The 15,494-nt window shown below is 41.7% G+C and overlaps 1 protein-coding gene and 1 non-coding gene across 2 annotated transcripts; both read right to left on the minus strand.

Annotated features, from left to right (window-relative positions):
* On the minus strand, nt 1-4,340 carry LOC136768396 (uncharacterized). Its single transcript, XM_066722583.1, has 3 exons — nt 3,966-4,340; nt 2,537-2,623; nt 1-2,187 (listed from the first exon to the last, which is right to left on the minus strand). The coding sequence occupies exons 1-3, from the start codon at nt 4,282-4,284 to the stop codon at nt 1,340-1,342; spliced, it is 1,254 nt and encodes a 417-aa protein (XP_066578680.1). The 5' UTR covers nt 4,285-4,340; the 3' UTR covers nt 1-1,339.
* Nucleotides 4,341-13,978: 9,638 nt separating this feature from the next.
* On the minus strand, nt 13,979-14,051 carry trnaq-cug (transfer RNA glutamine (anticodon CUG)). The gene has a single exon. It is a non-coding gene; the product is annotated as a tRNA-Gln (tRNA).
* Between the last annotated feature and the right edge of the window lie 1,443 nt (nt 14,052-15,494).

The following is a 15,494-nucleotide window of genomic DNA, read 5'->3' on the forward strand; positions in this document are numbered from 1 at the left end:
ACATGGAAAGAAAGGCAGATACACGCAGGCCCTGTTTAAACATTAAGTTCAATATAGTTCCTATTTGGAAACAAATTCTTGGGACAGGAGTTTCAGTCAATCAGCTGTATTTTTTAATGAATTCACATCAGGACCTCAAGGTCTGTTCCAATTTCCAATTTCCTGGTTACAAGCAGTTCTATTACCCACCAGAAGAGGTGCTCTACAGAGAGAGGTGGCAGTCCTCTGTCTTCCCATTGGAGGAGGCAGTGACACAGAATGAAAACGGCCAATAATAAAATCATAAAATTTTGCATAATAGTGACAGTTCGCTGGGTTCTCACATAAACAGTAACAAATGCTCACAAGACATTGAACAAAAGGGCAGTGGGATTTTTGCATTTACATTGAATTAATCTCACACATAGAATAAAAGCAATAAGTATAAGTATTCAGAAAAGTATTGATTGTTCATATTAAAAAGCAGTAGTATAATTACTTATGAAAAGCATTGATCATTATTATTATTATTTATTTCTGAGCAGACACCCTTATCCAGGATAGAGAGATCAATAATAAAATAATAAATAATAATCAATAATAAAAGTGCACATTATACAAATACAGTATAAAATTACAGATTAAACATAATACAATTACATTCATTCATATAAACCAGGGGTTCCCAATATCTGGTGATGGAGGGCCAACTTCCAGAGGTTGCATGGGATGGGGGGCCACAGTAGAAAATGAACCACAGATGAAAACAAAATATGTCCCAAATCATAGCTTTGTATTTCCTACACATTTCTGTTAGGGAACATTTTTGAACTTTAATTGTTGTTTTATTATTTCCCCCCAAGTTACATGTGCAATTTGTAACCGAAAATGTTCAAAAAGTGTAAAAATATAGTAAAGGTTCAGAAAATGGGGGGTTGAAGGTTGGCTTTGTGGGGCCACAACAAACATCCCCGAGGGTCACATTTGGCCCCCAGGCCACACTTTGGGAACCCCTGATATAAACCCTTCACTGATCAATACAAGGAATTCTCTCAATGTCCTGCAATGCCTTAGAACAGACCCTCCTCCTGCTGTGACTCTTTGTACACAGCCAGGGCTGGGAGAACACACTTTTGGATGTATTCGACATATTTTGTAATCATTTTGTTTGTTTTGTTTCATTTTGCACGCCCATGTGGAACTGTGTCTTAAAGTTAAACTCGGTAGTGAATGTGTCCCCTTTCAGGATCTTCCGCTCTTTTTCTTCCCTGGGGACCTGGATGTCTAGGATTATTTTCATTTTGGTGTCGGGATCTTCATACACCATGCAGCGCTCAGCCACCAGGCTGTGGTACAGCTCTTACTCCCTGACATTGACAAAGGTGATGTGCTCCCGGACTGCTTTCAGGTCCTCCTCTTCGCTGGCCTTCCTCTTCCCCAGCAGGCCCTTCTCACTGGCCCAGCCTAGCAGGCACTCAGTCTTCTTCTGCTGATCCTCAGTAGCCACTGGCTTCTTTTGCAGCTCTCTCTTCTTCCTCTGTGATTTTTGAGATGTGGGGGGTTCTTTTGGCAGGGGCTCTCCAGTCCTAGTGTGTTCTCCCTGGGTTCTCAATGGGTGTTTGATGCTTTCCTGGGCCACCATGCCTTGACTGCGCTCTGCATGCTCCTCTCCATGGCTAAGCATATCTGGACCCGACAGGGGCTCATTGGCTGCCAAGGGTGCCTCTTCAGTCTTCAGTGAATAATGGCAGGGGTCAACACTTGTGCAATGTGTCCCGCTGCTAACTGAACCATCACCTCCCAGAGTTTGGGCACTGCTGGCCCGGTCCGCTTGGTCTTGTGTCTGGTCGTCATTCCACTGATCATATACTTCAGGATCAAGCAAAGTGGAGCACCTTGATCTTCCTTTTGAGCCCTTGGCATATTTTGAGTTGTTCTCAAATATGAAGTCCTCAATGATCTCGAGGGGGAATTTCTTCTGGTTTCCACCCTCCCCTAATTTTTTTAGCTTTTGATTGATATATATCTGTCTACATTTTTCCCAAGTTAAAATTAAATGCTTTCTCAGCTTCTTGAATCGTATTGTCGTCTTCAGCTTCTCTATGTCTTCTCTCGCCACGTTCTTCTGCAGTTCAGCGATGTAGCGTTTGCGGACTTCTGGGTTGTCCACATACTGTTCCAGCCCTGAGAGGGTGCAGCGAGCTGGGTCTAAGAGATGGGTTTAAAACAGGGTATGTGAGAAACAATCTTGTCCATTTCTGTTGGCAATCCTGACACACTGACATTCCTGTGGAAACTAGTATTTATGTGGCCTATTCCGTGTGACATTTTAAAATAAACAAATTAACGAATAGCTAAATTTAAATCTATACATTATTTCTGCGTGTATTTATTTTATAATGTTCATTCTTTTATTAATTTCCACATTCATTTATTTATTAATTAATTCATTATATCTCCTCATTTTACATTTCCCTGTTTTTAATAGTTATTTAACCAGATGACTGACCATAAACAACATCTGCACAGTTATCGGACTTGGTGGTGTGATACTCACCTAGACTGTCCAACTCATCACTGGGTTCTGGGTTCTGCTCCAGTTCTTGTGCTGTGGCGGAGGCCTCAGGTCTGCTCTGTTCATTCTCTATAAGAGCATGTGGAAACTCATTGAGAGTAGCTTCACTACAGGAACGGATATAGCATAAACTCTCCGCTCTGCCATGGACAATGTATTCAGTACAAGCTTTGCAAGCATTGATGCCCCCAGTTGTCTCTTAGCAGATGTTACAATTACTACATATACAAGGCACACGTGCAGTAGACGGGTGTGTCGTGTCGTGTGTCTGTGTGCCGTAGATGGCAGGCACATGCACAGATAGACGCCAGGGGGTGCTTGAGCCCCTTCCTTTTTCCCCTTAGAGTCAAAAAGTGCCCTTTTATCCCCAGCATCCCGCACCTAGAACGCACTTCGTCAACACAGGGTGCCCTTTTTTGGCTTGAGCACCTACCCCCCAAAATGTCAGTGGACGGTACTGGTTGACAGGTGTAATGTATGTCAGTGTGCAATGGAGAGGTGTGTTATGTGTCACTGTGCTGTAGATAGGTGTATTGTGTCGTGTGTCACTGTGCTGTAGACAGGTGTGTTGTGTCAGTGTATTGTGTCATGTGTCACTGTGTTGTAGACAGGTGTATTGTGTAGTGTCAGTGTGTTGTAGACAGGTGTGTTGTGTAATGTGTCACTGTGTTGTAGACAGGTGTGTTGTGTCGTGTGTCACTGTGCTGTAGACAGGTGTAATGTGTAGTGTGTCAGTGTGTTGTAGACAGGTGTGTTGTGTAATGTGTCACTGTGTTGTAGACAGGTGTGTTGTGTCGTGTGTCACTGTGCTGTAGACAGGTGTAATGTGTCAGTGCGTTGTAGACAGGTCTGTTGTGTCAGTGTGTTGTAGACAGGTCTGTTGTGTCAGTGTGTCACTGTGCTGTAAACAGGTGTATTGTGTAGTGTGTCAGTGTCCAGTAGATGATATAAGTGGCACTACTCGGTTCGCACCGCACCTCAGTACTCTGTCATGGCGCATCTGTGCAGATCTAATTAGCTTTCCCCAAACAGGAGAGAGGGGTGTGCCAGTGACAGTGAAGGAGGGGAGTTTACAGAGAGTAACAACTGAAAAGAGAAAAGCTGCGTTTATCTCTAGAGAAATGTTCTGTTAGTTTGTTAGTGTTGACTAGGCTACCTTGCAAAAGTACCAAACAAAGACCCTGGTCTTCTGCTTTCCAATTATCAGCAGAGCCCTAATAAAGCTGGGCTGAGCATGTGCTATGTGAGGTTCCCTGTACTCGCCTCTGGATTGCTGAGAGACTCTGGGCAGTGAGGCGTGTGGTGCACAGTGTACTACAATTTAGCCTATTCCAATCAGCTCCCCCCTCCTCCCCTCCCAAATGTGCATCATTGGTTTGCCACCCCTGATAATAGGGCCGCTCTCACACACCTTTCTTGATCTCGAAGGGCTGCAGCAGGTTGAGTATGGTGGGGTCATTTCTGGGGATCAGCTTCATGATGCGCGCCACCTCCCTCACTGAGTCCTCCAGCCCATAGGTGGAGATGATCAGCTGGGGCATAGCCATCTTGCAAGTGCCCTCCATCGTCCCATGTGGGATCTTTGTGAGGTAATTCTGCATCTTCTTATACTGTACTTCATTTAACTCCTCCACAATCCTGACCAGAGTCTCAAGCCACTTGTCCTTGTCGATGCATGATGCCATTCCTGTGACCAGTATGGCAGGGCCAGTAAACATCATCATTATCATTATTATTAATATTAATAATAAATAAATAAATAAATAAATAAATCCACCTACATGATCGAAATGTATAGGACTCCACCAGCACTGGCACAACCATTATTGGTGAGCTAGACGGTCCCCATCATTTGGGGATCACTAAAATGTGTCTGAATGGAGGATTGGTTTGGTGGTGTCTTTAGTCACACTTAACTTAAATCTTGTTTGTTTTTCCAGATTAAGTTAATAATGAAGCACTTTTCCCCACATTTATAAAGATTTTATAAAAAAAAAAAAAAAAAAGCTAAATCTCAGTTTTGAAAAAAATATAGATTTATTGTTTTATTAAATATTTAGCTAAATCCTAAATATAGGCTTTGCAAACTAAACATTTAACTTTGAAATATTTAATGGTTGAATATAAATGTTAAATCTAAATCCAGATGGCAGGATTGAATTTGCAGGTTTATGTATTTAACATTTAGATTTACATTTAGATAAAACATTTAGATTTAAGATTTATATTTCAATTCAATATTTATCTTAATGCTATTTAATCAGTGATTTAAGTTAAATATTTCAAAGTATTTTTTTTGTTTGCAAAGCCCATATTTAGGATTTAGCTATATTAAGACAAACTATAAATATTATTTTTTCAAAACAGATATTAACCATTTATGATTTTAATTTTACATTTTTTAATATTTATGAATGGAAAAAGGCTTATTTACTACATCTGGAAAAACACACAAGATTTAAGTAGCATCTGTTAAAAAAGACACTCGGGGAAAACAAGTGTGCACTGCATTACATTTGGCACCACATAGGATAGGCTTTCTCCCAATGCGTGATTGGAGACGCCACCGAAAGAACTAGTTGCACAGAAGGACAGGGGCGAAACAAACCCTGAGAAAATAAGAAAATACCCCCGTTGAAGAGGCCCCAAATAACTCACCCGTACATGAGGTTACTAATGAGCACATAACGAGACCAGCTTCTACCGGTTTGTATCAGATGCATCTCTCTGCAGACACACAATACAAATTTAGTACAGAATGTAAGTTTTAGTAAAACCACAAGAAGATGGGGAAGAGGGCACACAACCCCCTTTGCCTATCTAGACATGCGTTAGATACGTGTGGAATATAAATAACGAAATGGCTACATATGTCTCCATATTTGGGCATAAAATAGAAAACATTGTGTTTAAGCTAAATCAGGAAGATAGTGAGGATATCATAAGATATAGGGAGTTGTCTCCCCCTTATTGGTTCAAATTCACCCTGTCCATGATATCGCAGTATGTATATAACATCATGTAAGCTCTATGATTTTAGGGAAGTAAGGACAGAGACCTGCGTGTCTGTGTGCATTACTTTTCTCCAAGCGGCTTGAATAAAGACTCTGTTTGATTCAATCTACTCTACAGTCTGATTTTTCTGAGAACAATTAAAAGGGGAGTCTTCAGTTGGCGTCACGACAGGATATCGCTGGAAGACCGGGTGTTCCCCACTGACCGTCTCCAAATGGGTGAGTAGGTTAATTTACCACCTATATAGCTTAAGAGAGACGTAGTGGGGGAGGCCCCGGGATTCCGCACAGACGCGATATCAAAACGAAACCAAAACATCAGACAGACTGTTGGAGTGATTGTTTTATACAGAACTGGTTGTGATCTCGAAATGTTGTGTTTTGTGCGCTCGGTTTTGGGCAACCGCACGAGTGGGTCTGCGCAACTTGGATTAGCTGGCGCTGATAGTTGTGTTTGGGATAACGGGCTCATACTGGGCGATTGATTGACATATTTGTATTGACTTTCCGAATTCAGACACTCGGTTGCCCCGGGTGAGTCTCTGCAGGAGAATACTGGATTAGACTTTTGGACTGGACTATTTCAAATCATGTCTGACGAAAGTGAGATTGAATTTTTGAGGGAAAACATTAGAAGGTAGAGAAACAGATGTTAGATAATGGATGGTCACAGGACTGGTCCCCCGGAATCATAGAGACTGGTGACATCAAGGAAATACAAGATGAAACCGGCAACGTTTTCATAAACCTTTGTCAGAATAATAAGAATTTAGAGACTAACTTGATCACAATGGATCAAGAAAACTGAGGCAGTGAAATAATTAAATAATCAAGTGGGATTATTTGAAATTTTATTCTAAATAATAAGAAGCTTCATAAATAAACAAATACCATCATAAAGAGCTTAAAGGGCTGTTTGAGACACTGCAGGGTCAATAAAACATGCCACAGATTGGATATCTGAATTATCTTTGGATATCAATGTGTATGTACTTTATGTGTTTATATATAATTTGTATATTTTGAAGGTGATATAAAGTAAATGTCTACGTTTTGTATGTGTTGTATTTTTAATATTGTCCATAGTCCAGAATAAAGCTAACAACTGAAGTAACCAGTAGTTTCAGAATTATATTTAAAACTGTCACATCAGAGATTTATCAGATTCATGAGGATCTCACCATGAGGACTTTTAACTCTATACAGAGTGCCTCAGGCATCAGAAATAAGAAAGATATAATATGATTCTACAAGAAAAATGTTAAAACAATACCAAATGTACTATGAATAAACAGATCAATAATAATAGTAATGAATATATAGTCATGGTGTCCCCACAGAAGAACCAGAATTTGTTTGTTAAACATCATGTTATGGACAAGTCCTCTAAAGTCAATTTAAAGGAAAGAAAAGGCTACACATGAGACAGACAGCCTGATGTAAAATCCAAGCAGGAGAATGTTACCCGTTTAGTGACATATTATAGTCTTTCAGAAAATGTGGTGAAGATATGAATACATAGAAAACCAGATACTCTAGGAAATTAAAATGTGGTCATTTGGTAGCTGAGTTCCACAATGAATAGTTTTTGAAATTCCTAGATTCAGATTTAGATTTAGAACGCAAAGCATGTGAATATGAGTGAAATAATAATATCGGAGGGTTTGGCGCGGCACCCCCACCAGGTCATTTGGGATTATATCCAGACCTTTCGCCTTTCAAACGCGGTCATAAAGAGCCAGATGTGAAAACCGTGCCTGCCGCTCCGATGCAGGTTAAAACCCGCACTAAAAGAGACAAGGACGGTAAAACCACAGGATATACCTCCCGAGTACATACTCCCATACCCAGCGGAAAAGTAAATGATTTGCGCTTCATTACCTAAATTGAAAATAAATCAAGGTAATACAGAATTTTGGGAAAACCTGAATGAAATGAGGTTGATTCATCTTCTTCACCCGAGAGATGTTCACGTCATATTGAAAGCCTAAGCCCTTCCAATGTATGGCTTCAATTAGAAAAACTTAGACATAGGACTGGGGACTGGGCTTGAGTGGAAACAAAAGACGTGCAAGAATGAGCAGATTTGATCAAGGCATTTGGCAAGGACGTAAAGCAAGCCCTAGGACAAAGTAATGGGAATTGGGGAATAGCAGTAGGCATTAAACAAAATCAAGGCGAGTCAGTAAAAGATTATTCCAAAGGAAAATTCACAGCCTACCAAGCCTACCAAGAACACAGAGACAGAGACCAAGCCGTGTTTTTGTAAATGTTGAAAGATGGCATGTCACACACATCAAAACATCCTAGCTATGGGAATATCTGGAAACACGTATCAGGAGATGGTGCGGTGGGCTGCTGAGGTAGAAACTCAAGCAAATAAACAAGAAGAAACTAACAAAAGAATCCCCTTCTGTTATTACAAGGAACTATATTACACTTATGTTGTAAGTCACCCTGGATAAGGGCGTCTGCCAAGAAATAATAATAATAATAATAATAATAATAATAATAATTATTATATTAGGCATTGCCATTCTCCGCGAAGCAGGGGCTTTCGTAGACGCAAGGAATAATCAGATACATTGGACAACCCCTACGGGCTCGCACAACAGCTTAACACACACACCGCGACACTGTGTGTCAGTATCAGCCATTTCTGCCACAGACATTACGCCCCCCACAGAGGCCTGCTCATGGTTGTGGAGCTGTCTGTGCTGCACTTCCCCATATCTGGGCCAGACACAAACTAGATTGCGGTTTGGCTCAGGTCCCACCTATTTCGGTTTCTGGTGAAGTGCACCCAGCACACAAGCAATATCTGATTAAATATTTTCTAAAATATAATTTTATTAGGTACATCTTATTTCATTAACTCAAATAGATGGAGCGAAACATGTGTATAAATAGTAATAATATAAATCGATCAAATATAACTTGAATTTTCTAGTAAGAAATCAGGAAAAGGAGGAAGAACAGCTGTTGGGATACAGAGCGATGTTGATGAAGGTTTGAGGAAGTTGACATGGGGTTTAAGAGTTAATGAGGCTTGGGAAGCCAAAAAAAGGGAGTTTGATATGTGTGAAAGAATTGTGCTGACACTTCCAGCACAAGAGTTTTGATGTTGATTGAATGGAATATGAGGGAAAATAAGGCATTTACTGAAGATATAACTTGATGAGAAATAATTAAATTGAACAATGCATGAGATATTAGGAAGGGAACACCCCCCAGCAAGGGTCTTTACACTGTGGTGTCCTGGGATATAAGGATAGTTACATTACTAATTCTAAAAATATTGATGCCGGTACTGATAGATAGAAAATTGACTACTATTATCTGTCTTCACAGGAGCCAGTGACACTGAATATCTCCCACAGGTTGCTACACCTCTGCTGATTGCAACAGGAGGGTGGCGATGCCCAGGAATAGGCGGACTGAGCATTAACGATTAAGTTCTCCACAGGTGATGAAACTAACATAAAATCATCTTTCAGAAAAAATGAAGACAGGCCTGAAGAACTCACCAGAAAAGACAACACATTGAAAAGGGACTTGCTGTGTATGCAGACGAATAATTATGGATATAGATTAGAAAGGAATCATGCATACTCAAACAACTCCAACTTCTTTTACATGTAAGCGCAACTGATGGATACAGAGTCTGGTGCGACTGTGGGCATTGCGTTAACTAAAAGGGGATTCTTCACCCGTGTACACGAATAGACCTGAATTCCTCGAACCACAAAATTCACAAAATACCACAATTGAATTGACTATTCCAGTGCTCATTATTGCTGCTATTCAGCCTGTTCAGTTGGAAGTCTAAAGCACAACACTGTATTGTTCATTTCCCGTCCTTACCTGCAATGTGTCCTGTAGCCTCTTTCTGCACCTTTAACAGTCAGTCAAGGGATTGGGCTGTAAATCAGGCTTTAATGCACTTGGTATCCGGCGCCTAAAGGCAATAGTGCGCACAATGTTAAACGCGTTTGAAGAATGCACCTCCACCTGCCCAGCTGCGCGGTTCCGCTTTCGATTCTTTTCGTGCTCAAATGTTTGATTTGGAGAACCAGAACAGCTTAGACACATATGCCTATGCATCAGCATACGATAATATATACGCTGGATAAGGGCGCCTGCCAAATACATACATACATAAATAATATTTTACGTCAATAAATAATTGGGATGCAGTTTCACCTCACAGGTGTATCGCCTAGTGGGCGGGTCCAGGCAAGGTCATAACATCTGATTGCCCCTCTGTTCCCCCACCTTAGGACTGACAGCGCTCTGATCCAATCAAAGTGTTCCTCTGACCAACGGGGAGGTTTCACTGTGTGTTCATTCGTTTTGTGAATCTGAACGCCTGGCCCGGGATCTTCTTTTCGAGTGAGTCACTTTTTGTGTTAATTCACCGGCACTCAGCAGGACTGAGACAGGCTCACACGTCAACAAACCCAAACCCCGCTATTGACCCAGCTCGTGTAGTGTTGTAGCGCACATTTCCGCAGTTCTGCGCAGATTTCCAGAATCCCAGCGATCCCATTGGTGGAGCAGCGCAGACCCGCGCAGAACTGCGCAACATGATCCATATAATCAATGATCGACATTATTATTATTATTATTATTATTATTATTATTATTATTATTATTATTATTATTATTTCTTGCCAGACGCCCTTATCCAGGGCGACTTACAACATAAGTGCAAAAATACAGTGAAGTACAAGGTATCAATCATTACAAATTCAATTTAGCTAAAACAGCAATTCAAAATAATACATTTTACAAATTCCAATTTACAATTTACACAAGTACAGTAAGTGACTTCCTACATCCTGGACGGTGAAAGCTAAGTGCTGTCAAGATGTTGGGTTACAGACTAGGGCTACGGGAAAGTGAGCCAGGAGGAAAACAATCAAGAACGTGAGGAGCATAATAAGAACTGTGAAGTGCTATCTAGCAGGGATAGAGGACTAATATTACAAGTGCTGTAATATTAAAAGACATGAAAAGCATGTAATCGATGCAGAACCTATAAGGCAGGGTGAGTGATCGCATCACTGTAATTTAGTTGTTTATTGCCCTGTCTGGCTCAGCTCTTCTGTTATAGTGCATCACGTTTTCATCATACTTCTTGATTTTACATTGCTAGTACTCATGTTGTTATTCTGATTCTGATCCATGCCTCTTCCCCTTAGCTCTTAACTATGACTTCACATATTGTCTGCTATTACAATCTAGGATGTAAGACTTGTATTTTGAACTGTGTATTTTCCTATGCACTGCATTTGAACTTGTAATTGTATTAGGTATTGAACTGTACTGTATTATTGCACTTTTGTATTACTCTTATATTTTGTAACTCGCCCTGGATAAGAGTGTCTGCTAATAAATATATAAATACATAATATCTATGGACAGTGATCCATATGTATCCACAGCACTTATTACCAATAATCAGTCATGCCATTATTGATCTGTTTGCATTAACCTTCATAGACTTCTAATCATCACAAATGTATTTGGTTTCATTTTTATTTTAAAGTTCAGTAGAGGCGGTATTTGGTGTTCTCTCATCAGTTCAATCACTCTTTTCAGTAATAGGCCTATGTGAAATTTAATCTTAATTATGTTATAATAACATATCATCTTAAAGGATACAGTTGAAAATATAGTTATAATTATGGACTATAATTATGTTTGTAAAAAATGCTTGAAATGTATGAAAAGCATACTGAGGTCCTGTAGCAAGTTGTTCTGTGTGCCTCGCCTGGCTTTGGGGGCTCAGTGTTGAGTCGAGGAGAGCCAAGTCCCTGGATATGGATGGATTTAAGATTGTGTTCAGTAGAGAACACAAGAACAGGAGAATACAGCTGTCCTGAAGATACTAGTACTACACTGGCCACTACAGGTACCTAACCCCAAGATAAACACACTGAGAATAGCCCAGAAACATTGAGATAAGGTGTCATTATGTTCCTGGTTTGAGCATGTTCACACTGTAGCACTGATCTCACCAATCACCGCAACATCTGCTCTTGTTAGTGGTTCAAACATAATAGACTGGGAGACTAGAGGTTTAAACTTGCAACAGATAGCAGTTAGCAGAACACTTCCCTTGCCATGCATGGCCCACAGGGGAGGGACAGAGGATCAAAATCACACCTAGCTGTCAGGAAAGCTGACAGGGGTGAGTGTGTGTGAAGACCCAGAGACAGAATGTAACTGAGAGGGATGGAGTTAGTCTATACAATTCAATACATTAATATGCAAAAATGTAATACATTTTAATATGCAAACATCATCAGCTGGTGGCTCTGGCCCAGTCCAGGTCCTCATTATAGACAGCGCTACCCCGCAGTGTCCTCTGTGCGCTGAACACCACAGTGGCCGATCTACAGCTGCCTCTTCAGGAAGAACGCATGGGTCAGGGTGGACTCCATGTTCAGGACAATCTTGACCTTCTGACTGATAGTGCTTCCATCAGGCTGGGTCTTCTGGACAGGAAAGTCCTGCTGGACCAGATTCTGGTTCACCTGCAACACAGAAGAGGACTCTTCATATCTGGTGTCTCAGTCTCTCAGTGCTTAATGAGAGTGCTTTAGGGTCCTGCAAGGCCTTGTAACCTGCATTGATACAACAGCAGGGAAGAGAAGCTGTAAGTGTGGCACAAATATTCCTCTTCCCAGATACCTTTTAATGTCCTGAAAGGCCTGAATGCATTCTGGACTGTGTCTCTGCAGGACCAGGGCTGAGATCCTGTTGGACTGGACTGTGTCTCTCGGGACCAGGGCTGGAGACCCTGCTGGACTGGACTGTGTCTCTGCAGGACCAGGGTTAAAGGTGGCTTACCTGGCAGTGCAGGGTACACAGTTAGGGTGTCGCTGGTGATGGGCAGACTAAACTTGACCGGGCTGTCCTCCTCGTACTCTGTCTTCATCGCTACATCGTCAGTCTGCATCGTCAGACCTGCTTCTCATTGCCTCCTAGTATCATGGCCTCAAGGTTCTCCCTCATCCCATGGGCCATGAGCACCACAAAGCAGCACATGACCTCTGGGCCTTCACTGAGGCCGTCTCTGAATTTTTCTATTTCCAGGATGATTATCTGTTAATAGGAAAGGGGGGGGGGGGGAATTTCTGTGCTGCATTATTGTATTACAGGACAGGGAAAGACAAAGCGCTGTTGGAGAGAGTGGCCCAGGTCAGTGTGTACATCAGTGGCTCTGTTCCTGGTCCTGTGGAGGCTGCCCTGCTGGTTTATGTTCAAACCGAGCTCTCCGATACTGCAGTGAACTCATTAATTGAACTAATTTGCCCTAATTGGCAAGGATCAGTGCAGTTCTCGATGATGTCATTGAGCAGCTCAATGGCTGCAACAAAGACCAGCAAGGTGGAGGGGCCTCCAGGACCAGGTCTGAGGGGCACTGGCTTCTTGTGTGAGTGTGTGTGTGTGTATGTGTGTGTGTGTGTGAGTGAGTGTGTGTGTATAGGGGGTCCCCCCTACCTGGCCCCCTGTCCACTGGGTTCAGGCTGACTGCCACACTGTACTGGAAGAGCTACTATTGGCAATGGATAGATCAGTGGTTCTCAATCTGTTCTCAAATGGAGCCCCCCCAGTTGGTATGCCAGACTACCCTGTAATTTATTGTGTGCACAGAAAAATTGGTAATTAAAAAAAAAAAAAAAAAATCTATGTAAATTCTTAATTTGTAATTTATTTAATTCGTTTAACAAAGCTTGAGACAGGTTTTCATAGTTTCTATTTTAATAAAACATCTATTATAAGAAAGTTTACAAATGAGAGGAGGCCATTCGCCCCATCATGCTCGTTGGGTCCCCACATAGTCTCCTCTGTTCCAGGGTGAAAAGGTTCAGTTCCTCAGTCTCTCAGTAGGACATTCCCTTCAGACCTGGAATAAGTCTGGTTGCTCTCCTCTGAACTGCCTCTAGAGCAGCGATATCTTTCTTGAAGTGTGGAGCCCAGAACTGTCCACAGTATCCAGATGAGCTCTAACTAGTGCATTGTACAGTCTGAACATCACTGCCCTTGTTCTCAATTCTACACTTTTGACAATATACCCTACATTGTGTTTGCCTTTTTTATTGCTTCCCCACATTGTTTGGATGGAGAAAGTGAGGAGTGCACATAGACTCCTAGTTCTTTCTCATGCGTTACTTCATCTAGTTCTATTCCTCCCATAGTGTAATTATAGTGTACAGTGTTACCTGCATGTATTACCTTGCACTTGTCCACATTGAATTTAATCTGCCAGGTTTCAGCCCACAACTGAATATTATCCAAATCCCTTTGAATTGCCTGTGCTGCTGAAATTGTATCTGCTGAGCCACCTATTTTAGTATCAAAAAAGTTAATGTAGATCATTTTACTGGTATACAATAGTCAACCCAGATGGGACTTGAACCCACAATCCCCAGCTCCAGAGGCTGATGCCTTATCCATTAGGCCACTGGGTCACGGTATTTAAATAGCACTGCCGGAAAATGGCAACAAGGCGGAACAATCCAAATTATCTAAGTTTGACATTTACTTACTTAAATTCTCAACAATCAGAGCATGAAGCCAGCGCATCTGAGGCGGCACTTAACCACGAAATATGCGATCTTGAAGGATAAGCCTGTTGATTTTTTTCAAAGGAAACTTAAAAGATCTGGGGCCTCATGTATCAACGCTGCGTACGCACAAAAACTTTGCGTACGCCATCTTTCACGCTCACGGTCGGATGTACTAACAGTGAAATGAACACAAGAATGTGCGTTCCTCCACGCCAACTTCATGTCTGGCGTACGTACATTTCTCATGGCTTTTGTCCGTTGGCGACTCCTACAGACAATGAAGTGAAGTTGCAAACATTACACTACGAATTGTTGTCTATCGCACTACCACCTGTGAGAAGCATTGCTATTAATTTGCAATTTATAAACTAATTAAAATACTATTGTCACACGAGCCTTATGGGAATATTCTATCAATTATGCAATTAAATAAGAACATATAAAAGCATGTGCAGATTGATACAACCCTTAGTCTATGGCAATGGCGGCGTTGGCCTTATTAGAGGACTTCGCTAATGGCAGAATCTGAGGAGAACGAGTTTTTAGGGACCACAATGATTTTCTGGCAAACGATGCTGACTGGCTTATCAGCCGTTTCAGATTTCCAAGGGCTATCCTCTTGGAGCTCTGTGCTGAGTTGGGTCCGGATATGGAGAGAGAGACACCGAGGAGCCACGCAATACCCGTTTCCCTGCAGGGGCTGACAACTCTTGGTTTCCTGGCAACTGGTTCTTTCCAAAGGGAACTGGCAGACCGCTCAGGAATAAGCCAGTCGTCTTTGAGCCGCGCAATGCTAGCTGTATGGGACGGGATCATCCGCATGTCTACCAGGTATATAAGGTTCCCATACGATGCAGTTGACCAGCCAAACATTAAAGCGCAATTTGCAGTGATAGCCGGTTTTCCTAATGTAATCGGAGCGATCAACTACACACACATTGCTATAAAAGCGCCATCTGAAGAAGAATTTGCATATGTGAATAGTACACATTTCCATTCAATTAATGTGCAGATAATATGTGATGCACAAATGTGCCTAACAAATATTGTAGCAAGGTGGCCTGGGTCAACCCATGATTCATACATCCTTACAAACAGCATGGTTGGGATGAGGCTCCAAGCTGGCAGGGTGCGCGATGGGTGGCTTCTTGGTGAGTGATGCATTTAAAGTTATGGTTCTATTTAATTGTATTTTTATTATTGTTTTTGCAGTTTAATTATTCAACTGCCCATCAGGAGACCGCGGTTATCCACTAAAGACGTGGCTGTTACCCCCCCTCACCAACCCACAAACTGACCAAGAGCGCAGCTACAATGATGCCCATTCTCGCACTCGGTCAGTTG

This window comes from Amia ocellicauda, chromosome 14, assembly GCF_036373705.1.
Source record: "Amia ocellicauda isolate fAmiCal2 chromosome 14, fAmiCal2.hap1, whole genome shotgun sequence".
Classification (NCBI taxonomy): domain Eukaryota; kingdom Metazoa; phylum Chordata; class Actinopteri; order Amiiformes; family Amiidae; genus Amia; species Amia ocellicauda.